Below are 25,724 nucleotides of genomic sequence, written 5' to 3'. Positions count from 1 at the left end.
AGTTTCTTCAAAAGAATCATTCCTTCTGACTTTCCATCTGTACCATAAATATTTTGTCCCTTCTCTTCAAGTTTAAAGAAAATATGTATCATAGAGGCATCACATCATAGTGCTTAAAATTAATGAAGGTGGACCTCTTTAGCATTTCAGGAAGTGTTAGAGGCAACTTAAGTAATGAAACATCCTCTTACTGTCAGAGACCATAAAAATGCAAAAATATGAGTTCTTCAGGTAATACTTTCTTGCCTTTCGTAAGCTCCTTAAAACCCACCTCTGCCGTCAGGCATGGGGGAACTGAGATATTCTTTCCCCCTAGGCTTCTACAATTTATGTATGGTATGTTTGTATGTATGATTGGTTTTTAAAATAAGGGTTTTTAGCTGTTTTAGTATTGGATTGTCGCATGTTGTTTTTGCCACTGTTGTTAGCCGCCCCGAGTCTACCGAGAGGGGTGGCATACAAACAAACAAACAAACAAACAAACAAATAAATAAACAAAGAAACAAAGAAATAAGAAATAAATAAATAAACAAACAAACAAATAGTATGTAATTTATGATTCTTTTCTGTTTCAGCCTAAAGTATCCACTCCAAGTCCTCATTTATATAGGCATATATTATTAACTTAATTCAAGCATATTTTATATATTTTAAATTAGTAACTGAATATAAATTGACTGTTAAGTTTTATAAAAACACATTTCTATTACATTCTCTGTTTGCTTAAGGAAGCAACATGTATCAAATATGTTTACTTCATGGAGATTTTTAGACAATGTCAGATGGATTAATTAAACAGCTGTTCCCTTTCACTTACTTCAAAGATTTCAAATCCAGCAATGTCAAGGATTCCTATGAAAGAAGCTCCTTGCCTCTTTGTCTTATCCAAGGCCTTGTTGATGCGCATCACCAGCCAACGGAACATGCGTTCATATGTAGCTTTGGCCAGAGCTTCAATAGCAAAATCAGCCTGAAAAAAAGGTAAGATGTCTACTGTATATTCCAGATAGCAAAAGAACAAAAATTTTAAAAAACAAACCTTCGCTTTCCAATAATCTTTGTTTACAGATCTCAATCTTTGAATTACAATCTGAATTACAATCATCTTTGTTTACATTTTGAGACTGTCAGAAATCACTACTCCTAAATCCTTTTCTTTTGAAGTATTTGCTAACACAGAACTGCCAATACAATACTCAGATTGAGGATTCCTTTTCCCCAAGTGCATTATTTTACATTTGGAAACATTAAACTGCAGTTTCCATTGCTTTGACCATTTATCTAGTAAAACTAAATCATTTACCATATTACAGACGCCTCCAGGAATATGAACCCTATTGCACACTTTAGAGTCATCGGCAAATAGGCAAACCTTCCCTACCAAACCTTCCCCTATGTCACTCACAAACATATTAAAAAGAATAGGACCCAGAACAGACCCTTGTGGCACACCGCTTGTAACCTGACTCTGCTCAGAATACTCGCCGTTAACAATAACTCTCTGATGTCTACGCTTCAGCCAGCTGCAAATCCTTTGAACTATCCAGGGATTAAGTCCAATCTTCACTAATTTATCTATCAGCTCTTTATGTGGAACCGTATCAAAGGCTTTGCTGAAGTCCAGGTAGGCAATATCCACGGCACCACTTTGATCCAACACCTTTGTGACATAGTCAAAGAAATCAATGAGATTAGTCTGATATGATTTGCCTTCAGTAAAGCCATGCTGATTTGGGTCCAATAAGTTATTGTTTTTTAGGTGCTGATTTATCCTCTTTTTGAGTAGAGTCTCCATCATTTTAACTACAACTGATGTCAAGCTAACTGGCCTGTAGTTACCAGCTTCTTCTCTACTGCCCTTCTTGTGGATAGGCACAACACTGGCCATTCTCCAATCCTCAGGAACATCTCCTGTTAACAAGGATTGGTTAAACAAATCAGTCAGGGGGGTAGCAATGACAGGTCTGAGTTCTTTAAGAACTCTGGGGTGGATGCCATCTGGACCCATTGCCTTATTTATCTTTAATCGTTCAAGTTCTTCTAAGACATCGGCTTCTAAGATCACTGGAGCTGAATCCGTACAGCTGGAAGCAATGCTATATCCCTCTATAGTATTATTTTGTAAGGTGTCTTTTGAGAAAACTGAACAGCTATTGAAATGGTCAGCGATCTCCTTATTCCCATTAATGCATGTATTATTCCCGGTACTAAGCTTCGTGATGCCGCAGTTTTTCTTCTTCTTATCACTAATATATCTGAAGAAGGTTTTATCCCCCTTCTTTAGAGATTTGGCAATTTCTTCCTCTTTTGAGGCTTTAGCAGCATATATTATCTGTTTTGCCTCCTTCTGTCTCATTTTATACACCTCCCTATCAGCTATACTTCCAGACTCTTTATACTTCCTATAGGCAGCCTTTTTTTCATTGACTATAGCCCTTACATCATTGCTAAACCATAGCGGTTTCTTCTTCCTTTTACCTTTAGTTATTTGTCTTACATACAGTCCAGTGGCTTTTAAGATGGCCTTTTTTAATACAGTCCACTGGGTGCTCGCTCCTGCCATTTTATCCCTCCCCTTTAATTCATTATCTAAATATTCCCCCATTGCATTAAAATTTGTTTTTCTGAAATCCAATACTTTGGTTGCATTATAGGATTGCTCACAATGAGTTTTTACATCAAACCACAAACATAGATGGTCACTGCAACCTAAATTTTCTCCCACCTTGACATCTGAAACCCAATTCCCATTCGTAAAAACTAAATCTAGAATATTCTCCCCTCTAGTTGGTGTCTTAACCAGCTGTGCCAGAGCTGCTCCTGTAAAGGCCTCTACTATATTCTTACGTTTGCATGTAAGGGCACTGGGGATATTCCAGTCAACATCAGGCATGTTGAAATCACCCATAACCACAATATCTCCCTTTACTGCCATTTGGGTAATTTCATCCACCATCTTGTTGTCATATTCCTCAGATTGCCCTGGAGGCCTATAGATCACCCCAATTCTAATGACAGAACCGTCTTTATTTCTTCCTTTCATATATCTTCTCCTCTAGTTTATATTTTTCTTTATATATATTACCTCATGTCTATTCTCTTCTATATGTATTGTGTATTGGACAAAATAAACAAACAAACAAACAAATAAATAAATATTTACTTTTCTACATCTAAGTAGCTTATTTGCACAATAAAACTGGTTTTAAATATTGTATTTTTCCATGTATAAAACACACTCCCCCCTCATAAACATGGATGGAAATGTCTGTGCATTTTATACAGTGAATGTTGCCAAAGCCCTGCCCACCTGCCGACCCCCATCCTTTGGCCTCTGCCTGACAGCAATTTGCCTCCTTGCAGCGAACAGCAATCAGCCTAGTCATCTTCACCATAGCCTGATTTAGCCCGAGCAGCTGATTGGCAGTTGGATTTGCTTCTTGGAATACTGCCTATCAACTGTTCCAGGCTGCGGGGATCGCCACTACCCATTGCCATCTCTGCACATCTCATTTTTGGCCTCCACGCATCTTATTTTCGGCACATTCCAGGCCATAGGGATTGCTGCTGCCACCTATCCCCACCGCCTGGAACGGGCCAAAAATGGGGCACAAAAACAGAAAACGTAGAGGTTGAAAATGGGGCACACAGAAGCGGCGATGGGCAGCAGCAGCAGCGATGGTAGCAATTCATGCAGCCTGGAACAGCTGATAGGCAGTATTCCGGGAGACAGATCCAACCACCAACCAGCTGCTTGAGCTAAATCAGGCTGTGCTGAAGCTGACCAGGCTGTTTGCTGCAAGGAGGCAAATTGAACGCCATCACTCTGCTAAACAAATAATTCCCTCAATACTGTCAAACTATTTACTAAGTCTGCACTACTATTACTACTAGTTTTCTCATCATTCCTGTCACCCATTTCCTCCAACTTATGACTGTATGACTAACTTGTTCCTTGTATCCTTAAGATTTTAATTAATATTGATTGTTTCCTCACTGCTTATCTGACCCCCATGACAATCATTAAGTGTTGTACCTCATGATTCTTGACAAATGTATCTTTTTCTTTTATGTACATTGAGAGCATATGCACCAAAGACAAATTTATTGTGTGTGCAATCACACTTGGCCAATAAAGAATTCTATTCTATTCTATTTCTGAAAGACAAAAGTAGATTTTTTTTTCTTGTTTTCCTCCCCAAAAGCTAGGTGCATTTTATAATCTAGAGTGTTTTAAGATTCTGAAAAATATGGTATGTTGCATCTGTATAATAAAATTTGGACCAAACAGAGGACAACTTGCCAAGTTCAAATGCAAGAGCCAGTCAGTCCTTGTCCAGTGGCCTATGAGTTGCTGAGAATAATATTACAAAGTAATTCAATCTGCTTCTGAATATGTAGGTAAAATGTCAGGATACCAGAAAAGTAGACTAGAGACATTCAGGTTGAAATCTCATTGTTTTTTGATTGAGAAAGCTGATGTCATATATTGTATAGTACATACTTGCTCTTTAGTCTGAGCCTTTTGGACATAATCTCGGCCCACTTTGATGCGAGGGGAGAGAATGCCTCTGGTGAAGTCTGTAACATTGATTCCAAGAAGGTGAGAAACTTTCTGAGCAGCTACAAGGGAGAAAGGCAAAATGAGATGCTTAATAATTTAACTTCTTATATTCAGAAAAAATGAATACTTGCAGCACACTCTCCTGGTTCCTAATGACAGCCAGCCCACCTGGGAGACTAGAATTGAACAGAAATGATTCATCTATAAAAATGAACAAATGATCCCTATATATCTTCTGAGGATTATATATATATCAAGACTCATTTCAGATTCAGCTACTCCAATGAAGAACAATAATTTCTAATCAAAATGTTATGCTTAAATAGCAAAAACCATGGGCCTAATATAGTACATATTCAAGTCCCCCAAGACACAGGTTTCACATCTGATATAGAGTCCAACTGTGGCATTTAAACTTAAACCATTTAAACTAGTTTTGATCTAAATCTGCAAGCAAGATTGTTCTTGGCTCCAAAAATATACCTGCTCTTATAAAACAAAATAAACTCCTGGAAATCATTCTGCTGCTATAAGGGTGTCACTCGTTAAAATTAAGATGACTTTTAAAACATGGACATCTTTGTTTTCAGTATACATGGAAGCTTGAGGGGGGGGGGGGGACTGATCTATTCCAATAAATAAGTAAAAAGTGATGTACTCATGAAAGGATCAAAGCATTTCTTCCAAATAATTTTAATGAATGTGTTGCATAGAGAACTGATTTTTGAAGATTATTGCTGAGAACTTTTCCATTGGAGAATCATCTCTACTTTTATTTCTGTAAAATGCTTACAGAATATTATCTTCTATTCATTAGAAACATTCATGCAGTCTGATATGGAGAATTCAACCTTAGCCTCTTCACTAATTTCAGTATTCAAAAGAAAATACCAGCTGATCTCATTTAATGATGAGACAACCATAACAATCACTTAATGATACACCCAGGACAAGCTGTCATAAATTTTAAATGCACCCAATTTTGTTTGTTTGTTTGTTTGTTTGTTTGTTTGTTTGTTTATTAGTTTTGTATGCCGCCCCTCTCCGTAGACTCGGGGCGGCTCACAGCAATAATAAACAATATATAACAAATTTAATAATTTAAAAGAAACACTAAAAGCCCCATTATTAAAAGCAAACATAAACACAAGCATACCATACATCTGTATAGGCCCGGGGGAGATGTTTCAATTCCCCCATGCCTGATGGCAAAGGTGGGTTTTAAGGAGTTTACGAAAGGCGAGGAGGGTGGGGGCAGTTCTAATCTCTGGGGGGAGCTGGTTCCAGAGGGTCGGGGCCGCCACAGAGAAGGCTCTTCCCCTGGGTCCCGCCAAACAACATTGTTTACAATATGAACTATACAAAGAAAAGAAAGCACCGCTCCCTAATCCGTATCTAGGAAAATGTATTTACCTGTATTGTCTGGCATGGAAGCCTGATCTGTGTTACGTTCTTTCTTGAACATAATATTCCCAAGCTGAAGAACACCAGAAATAACCCTTAGCAGTCCTGGGATGAGAAACAAAGCAGCAATACAAATTTCTTAAGAAGCGTTCAGTCTGATTTTTTTAAATCTGCAAATGTTTCATTCTCTTAATAGTTATACCCATGTGACCTGTTTATGGTAATTCCATTCCCCTTCCTATTCTATTTTACCTCATCACATCAGCTGCCATTTTGTGGTAACTGAATAGCCTCAATACTCAGCAGATTATTTTTGCAATACACCCACCTCTTAGATCCACCCTTTACAAAATCTTGTTCTTTTACAATCATTGAGATTTTTCCAGACCTTATTTCCACTTCTGTTCTGTAGAACAGTGTTTCCCAACCTTGGCAACTTGAAGATATTTGGACTTCAATTCCCAGAATTCCCCAGCCAGCATTTGCTGGCTGGGGAATTCTGGGAGTTGAAGTCCAAATATCTTCAAGTTGCCAAGGTTGGGAAACACTGCTGTAGATATTTAGCAACAAGCAAAAGCATTTTGCTTTCAATTTTTTAAAAATTCTGAACAAAGAAACATAGAACTCAATAAAAGAAGCACCTGCACTACCACAGAGAACAGGAAGTGAATTTTCCTGGGCCTCATTCATTATGAAAAAATTATAATATTTCTAATATAGAATTGCAGTTATAAATCTCCCCACATGAGGTAGTAGTGAGCAATTTCTAATAATCTCTCTACATAACATATTCTAAGATAGAAATAACAAGACTTTATTGGGACATTTTGTGCACGAAATGTCCCAATGATTAGCCAACAGATTAGTTCCATTTCATTTTTTAAACAAATATTATTTTGATGGATAGAACTTTTAGCCTAAATATGTTACAAGTTGGCCTGTTTAACTAATGCAGTTCCTAATGCAACTCAAGGGTTGAAACATGGCAGAAATAAATATATATCCTGTCTTCTCAATTACCTATGAAAATATCTCAGACTTATATTTGTGCTCAGCAAATATTGAACAGCAGTGTCAACAAACCTGGAGTTTTAGCTATGCTTTCAAGCAAACATAATAAAATGTTTGCAATAACCAGCCTATCCACATACCAATTTCAATTTTCTCCCTCATGAAAATAATAATTATAAGGCTACCTAAATGTATATTGTGCCACTTTTTATTATTAATCTTGTGTTAGTTTCATGGTTAATTCTAATGACTTAAAGATTAAATTCAAGATGCTTGATGCATAATAATAGGCAGAGCTTCAAATAACTGTGATTATTTTTATCTCCACAGGTGAGTTACAGGGAGCACTAAAGGTATCAGACCCAGTGATTGGAAATGAGAGGAACCCTACTAAAAGTTTAAGTTTAAGTTTAATCAGATTTGTATGCCGCCCCTCTCCGCAGACTCGGGGCGGCTCACAGCAATAACAATACAATGTAAAACAAATCTAATATTTAAGTTAATTTAAAAAACACCACAAATTATAACCAATCATACATACTAGCGTACCATGCATAAATTTTATAAGCCTAGGGGGAGGGAACATGTCAATTCCCCCATGCCTGACGACAGAGGTGGGTTTTAAGGAGCTTACGAAAGGCTAGGAGGGTGTGGGCAACTTTGATATCTGGGGGGAGTTGGTTCCAAAGGGTCAGGGCCGCCACAGAGAAGGCTCTTAGAAACATAGAAACATAGAAGACTGACGGCAGAAAAAGACTTCATGGTCCATCTTCCCCTGGGTCCCGCCAAACGACATTGTTTAGTTGATGGGACCCGGAGAAGGCCAACTCTGTGGGACCTAACTGGTCGCTGGGATTCGTGCGGCAGAAGGCGGTCCCGGAGATATTCTGGTCCAGTGCCATGAAGGGCTTTATAGGTCATAACCAACACTTTGAGTTGTGACCTGAAACTGATCGGCAACCAATGCAGACTGCGGAGTGTTGATGTGACATGGGCATATTTAGGAAAGCCCATGATTGCTCTCGCAGCTGCATTCTGCACGATCTGAAGTTTCCGAACACTTTTCAAAGGTAGCCCCATGTAGAGAGCATTACAGTAGTCGAGCCTCGAGGTGATGAGGGCATGAGTGACTGTGAGCAGTGACTCCCGGTCCAAATAGGGCCGCAACTGATGCACCAGGCGAACCTGGGCAAACGCCCCCCTCGCCACAGCTGAAATATGTTTCTCTAATGTGAGCTGTGGATCGAGGAGGACGCCCAAGTTGCGAACCGTCTCTGAGGGGGTTAGTGACTCCCCCCCAGGGTGATGGACGGACAGATGGAATTGTCCTTGGGAGGCAAAACCCACAGCCACTCCGTCTTATCCGGGTTGAGCTTGAGTCTGTTGACACCCATCCAGACCCCAACAGCCTCCAGGCACCGGCACATCACTTCCACTGCTTCGCTGACTGGACAAGGGGTGGAGATGTAAAGCTGGGTATCATCTGCATACTGATGATACCTCATCCCATGCCCTTGGATGATCTCACCCAGCGGTTTCATGTAGATATTAAATAGTAGGGGGGGAGGACTGACCCCTGAGGCACCCCACAAGGGAGTAACCTAGAGGTCGACCTCTGACCCCCCACAAACACCGACTGCGACCGACCAGAGAGGTAGGAAGAGAACCACTGAAGGACAGTGCCTCCCACTCCCAACCCCTCCAGCTGGCGCAGAAGGATACCATGGTCGATGGTATCGAAAACAAGCAGTGTTGTTGCTAATGAGAGGTAAACCAACTGTAGAGAACTGTGTGTTATTTTTTAGAGTGGGCATTTTGTTTATTTTAATTATTGTAAATTATTTTATTTCCATATTAAACCTGATCCTCTTCACTCAGTGTTTAAATGAAAACAGATAACATGTTTTAGTTGACTTAATATTAGACTGCATTCATTGTTTAGGTTATAAAGGTTATAAAATGGGGCAAAATTCACTTAACTGTCTCAGTCAGCAACAAAAGAATTTGGGCTCAAATCTGGTTGTTAAGTCAAGGACTATTTGTATATAATTGTCACAACACTTATTTTTCGAGAGCGGTTTCTAGAATTCCTTACCCATCTGCTCGTCATCTGGAATACCCATTATCCTCATTGCCTCCAATGTCTCCTGAAACATGTCCTTGTCTTGCTGGCCCGGAATTGTAACATGTCCATTAGAAAGGAAACGGTACTTATTATAGGGCTCTAAAAGCAAGTCGTCTAAAACAATGAAAAAGTAATGAAATAATTATTGGGTTGTATCTTGTTTGGATAGCCATTCAAAGGCAAGACTTTAGACTTAAATCCCGCATGATAAGAATGGCATTACATTACTCACAAGTAAAAATGCTTGTATTAGGTAGCAAATTTAGTTTCATTAAACTGTTTTGTAGTAAGAGATTTCAACATTAATAATTTTTTTAGTAAGGAGAAACTTTTCAACTATGCCATGGCTAAATAATATTACTTTTTTCTTTTCTATTTCTCGATCAAATAAAAGCAAATAATTGGACCTAATAACAAGCCACTATATATCCAATATTTACAAAACAGTGCAAGTACTATACACAGAGAATCTATGGAACAGAAAGTCAGCAAGATGAAAGGATAAGGAGACATTCAATAAATCAAAATGCTTGGGGTACTCACTCTTCAAGTGCTCTCCTGCCCCAGTCAGTAAGTAGTAGAAAATATGGAATGTCCTTTCTTCTTTAGCTTGTCGTATTGCTCTTGATTTCTCTAACAGATCTTTAGGAATGTTAAGGAAGGGAAGGAATCCTAAATGTTACACATAGAAACAACTGAAGCACTTTTGAAGTAAAATATCAATGGACATGTTGCTTTAAAAAACTCCAGTGTTCAAAAACTGAGCTTCTAAACTGGGATGGACTACTAGAGAAGGACACAATTGATAAATCAACAGGATCCACAGCTCTCATTAGAGAAACATCTTTCAGCTGTGGCGAGGGGGGGCGTTTGCCCAGGTTCGCCTGGTGCACCAGTTGCGGCCCTATTTGGACCGGGAGTCACTGCTCACAGTCACTCATGCCCTCATCACCTCGAGGCTCGACTACTGTAACGCTCTCTACATGGGGCTACCTTGGAAAAGTGTTCGGAAACTTCAGATCGTGCAGAATGCAGCTGCGAGAGCAATCATGGGCTTTCCCAAATATGCCCATGTTACATCAACACTCCGCAGTCTGCATTGGTTGCCGATCAGTTTCCGGTCACAATTCAAAGTGTTGGTTATGAAAGCCCTTCATGGCATCGGACCAGATTATCTCAGGGACCGCCTTCTGCTGCACGAATCCCAGCGACCAGTTAGGTCCCACAGAGTGGGTCTTCTCCGGGTCCCGTCAACTAAACAATGTCGCTTGGCGGGACCCAGGGGAAGAGCCTTCTCTGTGGAGGCCCCAGCCCTCTGGAACCAACTCCCCCCAGAGCTTAGAATTGCCTCCACCCTCCTTGCCTTTCGTAAGCTGCTTAAAACCCAGCCAGGCATGGGGGAATTGACTCTTTCCCCTAGGCCTCTACAATTTTATGCATGGTATATCTGTATGTATGTTTGGTTTTTATAATAATGGGTTTTTAATTGTTTTTAGTATTGGATTATTATTATATGCTGTTTTATTACTGTTGTTAGCCGCCCCGAGTCTGCGGAGAGGGGCGGCATATAAATAAATAAATAAATAAACAAACAAACAAACAAACCAGCATACCACAGTCTGGAAGAGGGAAAATGAGATAAAAACTTTGAGGAAAGGCTGTAAGCTGAAGTCCCTGAGACAGATGTGCCAGCCTGGTGAATGGCACTTCAGCATAAACACTAGAGTTAGAATTAGCTTCCTTTTCAATCAACATATTGTTTTTTTGAAAGATACTCAAAAGATTTTTCAGTGTTTGCATAACTTTGACAGGGTGTTATTTTTAGATATGCCCCAACACTTTAATTTAAACAAAGCATCAAACACAGCTCTGTCATATATATTTTCTCCAGGCATGAGTGTTTGTAATCTCACCCACAATAGTCTTAAATTAAATATATTTTTCACAAATTGACAATTGTGAACTTGGGGGGGGGGAGGGGGAGGGAGAGACGACAGATTTAGAATTCAAAAGAAAAATGTTTTCATTTACAGAAAGTACGGGGCTAAAATTAGACATTTTCCAATACTTCCATCTTAAGTTATTTTCCACAAAGCAGAAATTCCCACTCATTAAGACAATCTGCCGCTTCCAAGTAAAGTAAATGTCTAGCTATATTTTTTTTGTAAACCATTATATAGTTTCTTTACAGTGTCAGTATACTTGGAAAAGGATACAAGTTTCAATGTTGGCTCCAACAATGTATCCATTTACATCAAAGTTGATTCTAATGAACTTTCCCTTAAATGAAAAAAAAAGGCATGGAGTTAAACAACTGCCACTGAAACAATGCAAGACAGTATCATGTAATTCTTCTAAATTACAGTCACAAATCAACAGCTCATTCCACAGGAAAGGAACCTGACCAGAGTGCATTCCTTATTGGCAGTAAGTAGTTCTAGAGTTAGTTACAGAATAGCAAGGACAAAGATTGTATTTGATTTATATATTTATATTTAATCAGCTGTCATTAACAGCCTAAAACACAGGTCACCAACCAGTGGTCTGCAAGAAAATTTGGTGGTCCGTGGAGAAATCTAGGAGGGAGGGAGGGAGGGAGGGAGGAAGAAAGGAAGGGAAAAAGGAAGGGAAAAAGGAAGGAAAAAGGAAGGAAGGAAAAAAGGATGGAAGGAAAAAAGGATGGAAGGAAGGAAGGAGGGAGGGATGGAAGAAGGAAGGAAGGAAGGAAAAAAGGATGGAAGGAAAAAAGGAAGGAAGGAAGAAAGGAAGGGAGGAAGGAAGAGGACAGACAGACATATGGTCTTTAAATATGACCATAATTGAGCCCAAAATTTTGGTTGGCTAAGCAAGACAATTAAGTGAGTTTTATCACATCTTACAAGTTGGCAACATCCATGCGGTCACTTGACCTCCAAGCCATGCCCACCCGAAGCCATGCTCACCTGACCACCAAGCCATGCCTATATAACTTGTAGGGAACATTTCTAGATTTCACCACTGGTCTGCAGGGCGAAAAATTATGAATCAGGGTCTGTGGGATTTAAAATTATGAATTTGGTGGTTTGTGGAATTTAAAATTATGACCTTGGTGAAAGGTTGGTGACCTGTGGCCTAAAATATTCCTGGTGACAATAGAAAGAAATGTATAATAAGAATTATTATAACTGTGTTTTTATTGTTACTTTTTAAGTGCTACTTAATATGACAATATCATCCCAGTGCTTATATTTCTATCTTCAAAATGTTTCTAAAGTGAAGCCTATCTTGCTTTAAAAGGAAATTTAACCCTCTCCCAAATTAGAAAGACATTTCTTTTACAATATATTATATATTTGAGGCAATTAGTCTTTTCCTTAACAGCAGGAATTATTCAACAATGATGCAATGAAGCAAAAAATACTTACAAATCTTGAAGAATTGTCATTTTTGACAGTTTTGGCATTTCCAAAAGCCTCCAATATAGGGTTGGCCTGAAGCAGCTGCCTCTCTAGTTCTCCCTAAAATAAGAAAATTAAATATTAAACTCTCAACTGGTTACTCTCCAAAAGTTACTGGCCAAGTATGTCATTATCTCTTGACTTCAACCTGTATTGATCTTCAAAAACTATAAACATGAAGAGTTATCCATCTATTACCACGATGCTTCATAATCACCAACAATTTTATCAAGATTAAATTTTAATTAAATTGTATTAAGTTTAAGACTCGCTTAAGACAAATTAAATTATATAATTGAATCCTGGGAGGGAGGGGATGAGTTTATTGGTTATACACAGGTTAATTGCAAGTTTAAAGATTTGTGGAGGTTTTGCCTTGTTTATACTTTGGATATTAACCTTTAAGAGTAGTAGATGCTTGGAACAAACTTCCAGCAGAAATGGTTGATAAATCCACAGTAACTGAATTTAAATATGCCGGAGATAAACATATATCCATCCTAAGATAAAATACAGGAAATAGTATAAGGGCAGACTAGATGGACCATGATGTCTTTTTCTGCCATCAATCTTCTATGTTTCTAAGATACCTAAATAATATTCTTTTATTTCCATAGCATGCCTCTAAGCCCTCCCATAGGGTAGAGTGCCTGATGAGCAGAATTCTATTATTGTTCAACCACCTGGGTGGTGGTTGTTTTTTTAACCAAACCAAACAGAAGTAAAAGCTGCAACAGACAACTTCAAAGATTATGTGGGAAAGACTGTACAATGAGGAAAAAAAATTAGGCGCCTTGTGTATCACTAATGCTTTTGAGGAATCCTGCATAAGAAAAATGTATTGGTTGGAACAAGTGAGCTACAGTATTTCTGGATCGTGTGTTTTGTGGTAACCGTTTATCAATTTGGAGCCAAGGTGGCACAGCAGGCAGAAGGCAGTACTGCAGGCCACTAAAGCTGACTGTAGAGCTGCAGGTCAGCAGTTCAAATCTCATCACCGGTTCAAGGTTGACTCAACCTTCTATCCTTCCAAGGTGGGTAAAATGAGGACCCAGATTGTCGGGGCAATATGCTGGCTCTGTTAAAAACTGCTATTGCTAACATGTTGTAAGCCGCTCTGACTCTAAGGAGAAGAGTGGCATAAAAATTGAACAAACAAACAAATAAATAAATAATAAGTAAGTAAATAAGTAAGTAAATAAATAAATAAAATTTACTTTTTTATAAACTGGACATTTTGCAATTTGATTCCCTATGGCATCACCCAGTTTGGTGACAATCATATAGTAGCCATTTAATAGTAGCATCTATTCCAGAAATTCTCACTTTATCTAGCAAATTGAAGACTCGTACTTTAGAATCAGGCTTTAAAATAGCTCTGGTTTTGACCTATGTATCTATGGTTTTAGGAGCCATGGTTTATCCAAGAGCCAGATATAAAGCAAACATAAGAATGTTCTGAACAAAAAAACACTTTCATAAACTTAACCGCAATTCAATAGTTAATTCACTGAAAAACCTCAAAACAGTTTTGTCAGAACAAAAATATAAAAAACAAATTGCTGTCAAAAAATTGGAATGCCAAAGCTTCAGTACTTCTATCCAGAATATCTAGGAATATCATATCCAAGCTTCAGTACTTCTATCCAGAATATCTAGGAATATCATATCTAAATAGCAGGAATGAAATAGGAATAACTTTTAACTCTTTGTTGCTATCTTATGGACATCATATATGGTAGCTCTTAATCAAAGAAAGACAAAGAGCCATATTCAGGGGTGAGTGAGGTATTTTCAAAGAAAAGGCCATTTGAATTAGGAGTAGGGAATGATTTATTTTACAAAACAAACATTTCCCTTTTAAGTTTGTAATTCTTTTCTTCTTCATTTTTATCTATTCCAGAAATCCACAGAAATTAAGGAATCCTTTTTTATACAATGCCAACATGTTTCATTTTGATTCAATTCTAATTATTTAAAACAATATTGTAGCGTGGTCTTGCAGTAGCATTTTATAACTGACCCGTTAATCACCTAGACATGCAATTCTGGTGGTATACAGTAAAAGAAAGTGAACCCACAAATAATTGAAGTTGCAGATTATTTATTTTGCAAATGCTATAGTGCCAATTAAACTTCTACTTATTCAGAACTTGAACTTCTACTTATTTAGAACTTCCCTTTATTTCAAAACCCAAGGCAATTTATAACATCAGACTAATGTTTGACTAATGTTATCGCTCTAACATTCTAACATTCATCCTCAAAATGTAACAAGAATATTAATGGTGAAACATTGATGTTGTTGTTGCATTAATACTTGTATTACTGCAGTAAAATCACTCTACTCAAGCAATCCAGGTGCACACCGCCCTGAGTCTGTCAGGAGAGGGGAGGCTTATAAGTCTAACTAACTAACTAACTAACTAACTAACTAACTAACTAAATAAATAAATAAATTTTGGGAGAAGGCAGTGGCAACAACAGTGAATACAGGATATTATTCAGCCATGGGAATTGATAAAATTTAGGGACACATTGCTGCTATCCATCAAATAGCACAGTATCAAGTGGGCTGAAGAAAGCAAAGTCATAAAGTATCAGATAGACTCCAAAATGTTTGTTGTCAGCAATGTTGATTTTCCTCTGTTTTGCCTTTCTCACTCACACACCCAAAGGTTGTCTGTCTTTCCCCCATTCATTGTCTTCTTTGATCCAGCAACTGAATCCCAACTCTTGCTTCTGATTGCAATCTGTTGCTATGGTGATGAGCGATACCACAAAATGAAATATTACCACTTCCATTCTTCTTAACATCTTAAAATCTAGGTTTACAGCAAAGAGCAGATACATTATAGGAATGCACCATTGGGCTGAAAGAAACAATAGGCAAGGGGGATGGATGGGAGGCAGGCGAGCGCCAAAAACACTCGGTGGAAAGAACAGAGGCAGCTCCAGATCAGATCAGCTGATCCGCGGGTTGATTTTAAGGCGCCCAGCTGCCACTAGCTGACTGGGGAAGGGAAGAGCTGCCTCCTGTGCCGCCCCTTCACTAGGGCTTATTTTCAGGGGAGGGCGCATATTTACGCCCATCCCAAAAATCGGGCTTGGCCTTATTTTCAGGACATGTCCTATTTTGGGGGGGAAACAGTAGTCCAACTTCTAATCCATTCGACCATACTCTAAGGATATGCAGATCTCTCTGTCTTCAATAATTTCAGATCTTACAAGCAGAAATTTTAATAATTTTTCCGCAAAACAGTTTTAAATATTTCCTCTAGGAAACAATCCAGAAACAGTATCACTCTTGGGAGTCTTCAAATTGTTAACTTTTGACCTGGAAAAAGCTTTCAAAAGCTTCACCAGCCTACTCATGATTCAAACCAGTTGAAAGACATTGAAAAGGAGTCCAGGTGCCACGAAGCAATTTTTGAATTAAATCATTAAATCAACATAATCTCTTGAAGACGATGATACTGTTTTTTCTCTTCCACTAGGCAGATATCTTAGCTAATAACCTTTAACCGGGATCTCTGAACCTTAAAAACATAAGTGTTCAGAGAATATTTAAGTATATTTGCTGGCAGTGATGAGAAAAAACAGTCATGAGAAAGCTGCATTTTTTTTCTTCCAAAGGCCACTCATTAGAATGTGCATATGCACACACACTCCATGCAGAGATACTCATAGAACTAACCTATAAGACACGCATCATGCCACTGTATTTAATATTAAAATCAAGATTTTATAGAATGGAAAATATCAAATGCACTAGAAAATACTCTACATTATAATGATTTCCAAAATTAATTCTGGAAAAGACGCTTGGAGTTGGAACATCCAGTCTATATGGGGGCAGTTTCTTTTTGATATTTCTCGGCATTTGCACCCACAGCGAGCATACGGGGTGGGACTGGAAATCCTGGAAAAATGTGGATCCATATAATGTTGACCAAATCACCACCAATACCAGACACTCTGTACTATTTTAAAAGGGCATCTCTATTGCTGCTCAAAATGCCTTAATTACTGCACCTAAGAAATTGAGGCAGATCAAATGTGATTACTAAGTTTAGATAATAAGCAATTGTGTATTTATTTATTTTTTTAAAAAAGCTACAGCCTTTCATTCAGCTCACCTAAAAAAAAAGCCAGTGTGAATTGTGAATAAAATAGTTCTAGGAGCAAAAAGTGTGACACAGGTGGGAGTGAAAAGCTGCTATAAATCACACAATGGAGCAACACACACACATTCTTGGTGCAAATCGTGCAGTCAAACGTGCATCTCACCTACGAAGTACCAAGGGATGAATTCTGACATAATCCGCCGAGAGAAGGGGAAACAGTAAGTGAGACAATATTTCACAGACTCTTATTGGCACAAAAGATACACATTGTCAGAGAATTCATACGATTTATTCATAACTATAAAGAGTCTAACAATGAAATATCTTTACTGCGAGACAAATTTTAAAATCCCATAATTGTAACTATTGACTTCTACATGAAGTAGTTCACTAGCTATACACTGATAGCAAAATGAAGACAAAGCTTCTATTGCTCAATCTATAATTATCCTTTTGAATTCTTTTGGGCTTGGAATAATTTACATAGGTTGCAAATTCAGATAAGGAGCATCACAAAGAATCAGTAAACACTCAAATTAGTAATGAAGGATCAAATTGTACGAAAGTATCTAAGGTAAAGAAGTCAAATTGTGCTTTCAGTTCAAGCAGCGATATCTTAACTGGATAACAGAACTTACTTGATCTTTTTTGCTCTTGTGTGATGATGCAACATGAGCCAGATACTGAATGACCTTTTTAGTATTTTCGGTTTTACCAGCTCCTGATTCACCGCTGGAAGAAAGAGAGAAAACCCTAGTTAAGGCATATTGCATACATGAAAGCTATGCAAGCCAGTTAACTAGAAAGCTAGTTAAGACATATTGCATACTTCAAATTCAAGATAAAAATTGGACTAGTTTTTACCAACCTGGTATCTAATGTAATAGGTAACAACTTTCAACTAAGGCTTTTGGTGAAAGCTGCTTAAATATTTCGCTAATATGAACATCACCAACAAAATTTTTGTTTCTAGCTTCCCAAACCATTTTTAAAGAAATTAAGGATTTTAATTTAATTTAATGAAAAGCCCTAAACACCCTCTACTGAACTTTATCTGGCTTTATATGGAACGGAATAGAATAGAATTGAATTTATTGACCATGTGTGATTGGGCACACAAGGAATTTATCTTTGGTGCATATGCTCTCAGTGTACGTAAAGAATAAATTAAATATATATTTGTCAAGAATCATAAGATGCACAGTGATAGCCATAGGATATTAATAAGCAATGAAATCATACTAGGAAACCATAAAAACAATATAAATTGTAAAGATACAAACAAAATGGATAATATTTCCATTTAACATAAAGAGATATATGACTCCACGCATACATCCTTTTTGAAATATTAGTTAAAGCAAAGATGGTTTTTTTGAAAAGTAAATGCTTCTGCTGGTCAACTATGCTTTAACCATTTTTCTTCCATTTAAACAACCAATTACTTAAAAACTTACGTGCAAAGAATGGACTGGTCCTCTCGATCTGAAATTAAAGAAAGGAAAGAGGTGACCAAATTGAAATCTTCCCTTTTGCTGTCCTCTCTCCATACACACAACTTGACAATGTTCACACAAATTTACTCTCAAAGTCTAAAGCTTCGTTTTTGTTTTTCCTGCTGGAATTTAGACTTGAAACAGAAAGGCTATGGGTTAAAGACTGAATGGATTATAGAATCATATTATGTCATAATATTCATGTAAAATTCATGTAAAAGTATAACTTTTTTGCCACCTTGCATTTGACCGTAGTGGGGGGGGGGGGGAATGGGCAAACGCTGTGTCACTATTTTTGCTTTTGCATCTCTTACAACTAAACTTTATATGGCCATCATGCAATACAGGTAGTCCTTCAATTATGACTGTAATGGAGACTACTCATTACAGTCACAAATTGTGATGGCCGTAATCATCATGAGACTAGATCTGATTTTTGAAGTGGTCATTACACAAACACCATGCTAAGTGAACTCATTGTTCGCTATGAGACACTTTTGTAGAAAAGGGGCGTTGGTCTTACCTGATATGCCTCTTCTTATCAGGTGCAGCTAGCAGTTAGGACGGGAATTGGAAGGCCAAGCCCCAAGGGTTCAGGCAGATGATCCCCTGGCCTTGTGTATGTGATCATACAATCCTGCTTCCGCAGGTCCAACCCTGAGACCAGGCTAGAAGAGACCAGACCAAAACCAGACGGGTCCCGGATCTCAGGGTTGGACCTGGGGAGGCCCTAATCGTCAAGGGCTAGGGGGTCATCTACAGTACCCAAACCTTAGGGGCTTGGCCTTCCCATCCTGACTGCTGGCTCCACCCACGATGGAGAACCAGAGGTAAACACTGATTTTCAGCAAAAATGTAATTACAGTTATGTGACACAGAATGCTGCAAAGAACCATAAATATGGGTCAGCTGCCAAGTGTCTGAAATGCAGTCACCTAACCAAGGGCAAGGGGGCAGCTGTTGGAACTGAGTCATAAGTACCTTTCTGGCCTGTCCATTGTAGCTTTAAATAGTTGCTAAGTGACCAGTCATAAGTTGAGCACTATCTGTACTGATCACAAAGTCACGTGTCAATCAAGAGCTCTTTCTTAAATAATCTGGCTGAACTTGTTATAGCAAGATAAAAAGTAAAGACATCAAATCAAGTTTGACTCTCGACACATCCATGCAGTCTTACTTCACAGCAACATAGAGAGTGCCTTCTTTATATGTGTGCAGGTGTGCATTTACCTTTAACTTTAGCATATTGTTTCCTGATCACCTTTCAGTCAAACATTAATCCACCTTAACCTTGCTTAGCTTTTCTGAGATCAGCCAAAGTCAGCCAGGTATTGTACTGATTAAGCACAACTTAAACTGAACTCAGTTCTGGAGAAATATAGGTTATTAGGTATCATTGCTTTGTTCAAGATGTTCTTTGACTACATACTTTAGAGCCTACAGATCTACTTTTTTTTCATCCTGATGCTCTCCCTTCAAAATATTAACCAGGCTCCTTTAAAAGCAATAAAATAATAAATAAAAAAATATTAACCAGGCTCATTTCTGATCATTTTCCAAGTTCAAACATGTTTATCCATTTGCTAAAATCCACCCATTTGTCATTGCTAAAAGATAAAGTTTCATTTGTAATTTGGCATCTCAACATATCTGCATGTGCAAATTAACCCTAAATTATATGCTCAGCCTGTTTGATATTTCGAATATCAAACCCAAGAATTCTCAAGAGTAATAAAAGTTGAAGCAGGATCGCTATGCTCACATACACAATAAGATATAGCTTCTATAGTTGACAACTATAGAACTCTTTATGTAGAATTTCTCTATATATCATATATAGATCTTATTCATTCTTTACAAAATTCTTCTATTTAGATCATATTTATTCTTCTATAGATTAAACAGAAGGATTTTCTATGACTAGACAGTTAAATGGAAAATCAGACCACTTATTTGTATAATGTAGCAAAGAAACCTAGCTGAATCTATATTTTACAAGCCATTCCAGAAAAATTACTAAGAAACTATTCTAAGTTTTGTTTTGTTTTTTCCAAGCTGCAGGAGTTTATGTTTTTCAACATTACAGTTAAATTCTGTTTCTATAGTGGAGGTAAAAGGAAGCTGCAGAGTGATTTTACATTTATAGTTCCATTGTACACCAATATCTTCAGCAATGTCTACTGAAAATATACTGCTCAAAAAAATAAAGGGAACACTCAAATAACACATCCTAGATCTGAATTAATTATTCTCACTGAATACTTTGTTCTGTACAAAGTTGAATCTGCACAACAGCATGTGAAATTGATTGTCAATCAGTGTTGCTTCCTAAGTGGACAGTTTGATTTCATAGAGGTTTGATTTATTTGGAGTTATATTGTGTTGTTTAAGTGTTCCCTTTATTTTTTTGAGCAGTGTATATTGTAACAGCCCCCAAACATACAATTGTAGGAGGTGATATACAATATGGACTAACCTGCTTATTTCAGCACAAAGAAGAAACAATGGCTCACCAGCTGACTAATTAGATATTTATTGGGGGGGGGGGTGATTATATTTTTTATTTTTTTAATACAAGGCCACTTAGAGGCCAGTCAGAAAAATCCACATGATTTCCAAGTACTCTATGTGTCATTTCTTCCAGCAATTCATTCTTCACCTCGTACCCTTCCCTCTTGGTTTTCTTCAGGTTTTATTCTTTGCTTGCTCCATACACTCTAAGGAATGTACCTGCATGTATGGGCAGATCACATGGCTGAATGCAGACACTACCATAAAAGGAAGCATCCTTTTTGGAATCCAGGAAAAAGAATTTACTCAGCCCTTGTAGAGCATACATCATTAGGATTGCTGGGATTCTTTTGCATACTGACAATTGACAAGTGCAGTGTGGTCTCTTATTTCCTGTTGTTCAGTGTTAAGAGATGCTTTTTCCACCCCCCACCTTCACAATAGAAGTGCATTTTCACACAGCTTGCATATTGATCTTAGCCAGTTACTGAACACTCCAGAATATACATTCCTTTCTAATCCAGGCACTATTCTGTTCACACTAGCAGCCCAAATAGTTTGGCTAACTGATAATGTAACAGACTTTGCTCCTTCTCTGCATCTGAAATAAGACCAGGACACTGCAAAAAAAAAGAGAGCTTGGATTATGAAGGGGGGGTTGGGTGGGAGGGGGAGAGTGCTGTATCTTTGTGGAGAAGGAAGATAAAAAATGTATATCCAAATCATCACAATATTTACAGAATGTAACTGAATTGAATGTACAACAGCTTTACTGGGGAGGTATGGCATCTTGTGACTGTTCTTGAAATAAAGGACACATTACTCTGGCTGTCAGAGAAATTTCATATTTCAGCACACAAGCTAATACCCAATAACTGTAAGGCTACTAATTCCCTCCGCAGTATTAAGTAACACGACTACTTTCCAACTTAAGAGAAATTCAAGGAGTAATACAGGTTTTCAAAGTCCACAAGTCATCTTATTCTAGTCTATAGAAAGACTTGTAGGCTCACCTGCCAAAGCCCATCTTATTAAATACATAATTAAGAAACAACTATACAAATTAGTTTGGCGTGAAACCTTAATTAGTGTTTTACTGGTGGAGGCCCAACGGTTGAATATGCAAGGGCTGTAAAAGTCATGCATCACAAAGACCCAACAGTTTTGTTGCTATCATTTTATATAATATGTGATGGAGTCACACTCACATTGTAAGCGTTTGCAGCTAAAAGAGCTTATTTAAACCGTAAAAGAAGAGTGGAGGTGGGGAATGAAAGCAATATGTAGTTAGGTGCTTCACAAGCCAATTAACAAACATCCGTATCACCCACTTCCTCTGCATGAGCAACTCTGAGTTGACTCTGTTTAGCTCCATAAAAGGAGAATAGAGCACTCAGAGAATGACTGACATCATCTCTCCAGCCAAGAGGAAGTGGAGGAACAAATAGGGCAAAAGTTTTTATTCTTTGCTTATGGCTGATTCATCAGCACAGATATTCTCACTACTGAACTCTCCTTAGGTATACACAGACAAACCTCTACAAAATTGTCTATGTCATGTGGAATTCCTGTCGGCACTGAAAGAGTGGGACATCATAGGATGAAAACGGAGGAAGGCAAAAAACTTTCTGCAGTATTTCCTTTTTTTAACAATTTGGAAAAAAAGACAAAATGAAATAGCAAGGCAATTGTTACTTCTCTGATATTTCTTATATGGGGTGATTTTGATGGGGCTGGTAAAATAAGCAGAGATCAAGGAGATGTGAAGGATAAAGCTTCAACGGCTACTTTAACTGATTTGTCTATATTTGAGACAGTTGCTATGGCCAACAAGCCGTATAATTTATAGTGGGGCTTGCAAAGGTTTACTCAACTAATACATACCATTTCAAAAGTAGCATTAAGCTATAAGCATAACTCAGGGAAGCACCGAATAATAATAGACAAGAAGGTTAGTATCCTTCTTGTCAGGAGTCTTCTTCAATAATACATGAAACTTTTTATATGTCTTGTTATATCAACCAGATGGAAATTATACAGCATATAATCTCAGTATTTCTGGATGTCACTAAGATGAAGTATACTATGCTAACTGTGAACAGATAATTTGGAAAAAGGCCAAGCTAAATCATTTTTAACAGAGGCAGCTCATTCAGTTTCCCATTAAAATTGTATTAAAGTTGACCTCACATGAAATAAATTATTTAAAAGCCACTATCATTCCTCTTTAAATGTGTCACAGCTCTGTTATATTTTGTGGTTTCATTAGACAAAGAACACAGCTGTTAATCATGAAGACCTATGACAACTAAAACGCATTTCATGCCTGTTGAAAGGCCAACTATAGTTTTGTCTTGATCAACACTAAGACAAAATAGATTTAAAACTGTAAAAATTTTCTTACTTTATGTCTCACTGTCTGGTAACATACTTTGTGCTAAGACTCAAAGTTTTTTTTCCTTTAAAAAAGAACTATTCTAGATGTAAAGCAAAAAAATTGGATGGACAGAATCCCACTGTAAGTGGCCCAAGGTGGAATAATAAAGATCAGACACCCTCTTGGATCTGTGCAAGCAAAGTCAGAATTGAGACACAGCCATTGAAGAGTGCAATCTTGCTTGCCCAAAATGCCCTACCCCTGCCAATTACAGTCTGGCTCTGAGGCATTAAGTTTCTTCTTTGCAGAATCACCCAGCTTATGGAAAGAGAAGCTGACTTTAGAAAAGGCTGTGATTTTAACCGAGGTGAGATGGGGACCAAGTAAACCAAATACACAAATAAACTATAAGGGGACTCAGATTCTACTACAGAGCCTGACAATTAAGAAGCCAAATGTTGAATTTAGTCAATGTATTTAACTTGCAAAACTTATATTCTTTGATAGAACGTTTTACTGTAAAGTGATGTCCATTTAACAATTTTTTTCTGCTCCATTAACTGAGGGAAATAAGAGCATCTCTTGCTGACAATGTATCAGTCATTTGCTTGTGTTTTAAAAAATAAAAAAAATTAAAGCATGCTGAAAACCATGAAAGATTTCCTGTTTGTGAGACTCTGGAATCTAGAGCATAAAAGCTAATCCTCAATGCCCCGAGTTCTTGCAGAGTTGCTGGCATTTCAACACAGATTCCTCCCATACCAGTGGCCACTGATTGAAATTTCCCCATGGTTTAAGTAAATTCAAATGAAAAGAAGAATGCTGCTTTCTAGGGATCAGAGGTTTGATCAAAATAAAGAACTATAACTTATAGCAGGAGCTAAAACATGCTATTTCCAGGCACTTGTTGACCTTTTACAAGCCTAAGCCTCTGAGCAAATTATTTAGTTAACTGAGCATAAAAATGGTTCGTGTCCACACTTGTTTTTAATTTAAGGGTACCTTACCTTGCATCATACTCCTGTAGGCTGTATCTGTGATAGCATAGATATGTGGGGGCATCTCATGCCTTTTCTTGCCTTTGTACATTTCCACAATCTCTTCTGAGTAGATTGGCAAATTCTTGTAGGGATTTATGACAACACAGAACAGGCCTGAGTAGGTCTATGAAACAAAATTGCATGGGGATTTATTTAACAATTTATTTGCATGTTTTTAAGGCAGCCCAATTTTACAACTCTGGGCATTATAAAATAAATACAACCATAAAATAAAATTGCAAAATTTTATTTTATTTTAAATTCTGCTTGATGGATGAGGCCTGGAGCATGCTGACTCTGCTTAATTGTACAAGCTGAACAAAAGTCACAGACAAGAGATGATGTTTAGATCAAGAGTGGGAAACGATGGCTGGCTGAGGAATTCTGGGAGTTGAAGTCCACAAGTCATAAAGGGGCCATCGTTCCCTACCTCTGCTTTGTCTTTTTATCAATCTTTTTTGTTCATGGCTCCTATCTGAGCCTATTTACTTCCATGATACTCCCCCTCCTCAGTTGCTGAGTGGAGGGGATATAATTTATAATGTGCTGTGTTGATAAACCTATAATTGTATTACAGTATATAAGGACAAAATATTTATTCATCTGAGTAAATGAGAAGTGAGGATTCTTAAACATTGATCATACGCCTAGAAATTCAATTTGGATGCCTTTTCAAAATATGGTATATGTTAAGAACATATTAGATTAGATAATCAGACCTATATTATGAAGGGTTTTACAGGTAATAACCAGAAGTTATTAGAAGCTATACACAGTTTCATATGCACTCAGATTACCTACCAAGAACATATGGTCTCTACAAATATGCCCTACATGGCCACACATTTATTTCAAATAATATTAGTTTTAATTGGGTATTAGATAGCAGATTGCAGATTTAAGTTAAAGTTGATAAAATACTATTGATAAGAATGTGAAATATTGAACACATGAATGAATGAATGAATGAATGAATGAATGAATGAATGGATGGATGGATGAATAAATAAATAAATAAATAAATATTTCCCTTCTGCAGGCCTTGAATACAGTATACTATGGAAGAGAGTTTTCACTACAATGATTCATCCAAATTCTATAGCTGGATAAAAACATGACTTGTTGAATAGATGACAGATGGAAATCTGAGAATAAAATAGTATCAGTAAAAAATATGGCTAAAGCTTATTTCCACAGTATAGAGTCAAATTCATCTGAACCGAAAGATTAGAAGCCATTCACCAATAGTATCAATTTTAATTCTGAACTCAGAGCATTGCATTAATCCATGCTTCCTCCTGTGGCAGACTATTAAACCCAATTGAACTAATTAGTTGATAAGTAACTGAGTTGTTTATAAAAGCAATTTACATATAGAGAAATTGCCAGTTGATACCTATATTTTGATGTCAAAGAGCGACCAGAATCACTATTTTTCTTTGATAAATAAAATTGATATTGGGTGAAATAGGTATCTCTGAGCTGCCTTCAAATGTTGTACCTTTCTTCTGGGCTTTAAAAAATGCTTCAGCCCCTTCTGCCTAGGCCCATGATGGCGAACCGATGGCATGCATGCCGGAAGTGGCCGGAAGCCGTTGCCTGTTGCTCTTCTGGGTTCCGGTGTGCTGATCA

The 25,724-nt window shown here is 37.6% G+C and overlaps 1 protein-coding gene across 7 annotated transcripts in view; it reads right to left on the bottom strand.

Annotated features, from left to right (window-relative positions):
• Positions 1–25,724, bottom strand: part of MYH9 (myosin heavy chain 9) — an 80,508-nt gene that overhangs the window by 28,629 nt on the left and 26,155 nt on the right. For all 7 annotated transcript variants that reach the window (XM_070756202.1, XM_070756205.1, XM_070756201.1 and 4 more), the window contains exons 3-12: positions 24,060–24,216; positions 18,126–18,153; positions 17,307–17,400; positions 12,509–12,601; positions 11,321–11,384; positions 9,648–9,746; positions 9,075–9,218; positions 5,978–6,073; positions 4,505–4,623; positions 818–970 (exon numbers count right to left, since the gene is read on the bottom strand). In XM_070756202.1, coding sequence (XP_070612303.1) covers positions 818–970; positions 4,505–4,623; positions 5,978–6,073; positions 9,075–9,218; positions 9,648–9,746; positions 11,321–11,384; positions 12,509–12,601; positions 17,307–17,400; positions 18,126–18,153; positions 24,060–24,216 — 1,047 coding nt within the window. The remainder of the gene's footprint in view (positions 1–817; positions 971–4,504; positions 4,624–5,977; positions 6,074–9,074; positions 9,219–9,647; positions 9,747–11,320; positions 11,385–12,508; positions 12,602–17,306; positions 17,401–18,125; positions 18,154–24,059; positions 24,217–25,724) is intronic.

The sequence above is a fragment of the Erythrolamprus reginae genome, chromosome 6 (genome assembly GCF_031021105.1).
Source record: "Erythrolamprus reginae isolate rEryReg1 chromosome 6, rEryReg1.hap1, whole genome shotgun sequence".
NCBI lineage: Eukaryota > Metazoa > Chordata > Lepidosauria > Squamata > Dipsadidae > Erythrolamprus > Erythrolamprus reginae.
This window is presented reverse-complemented; position numbering and strand designations above follow the sequence as displayed.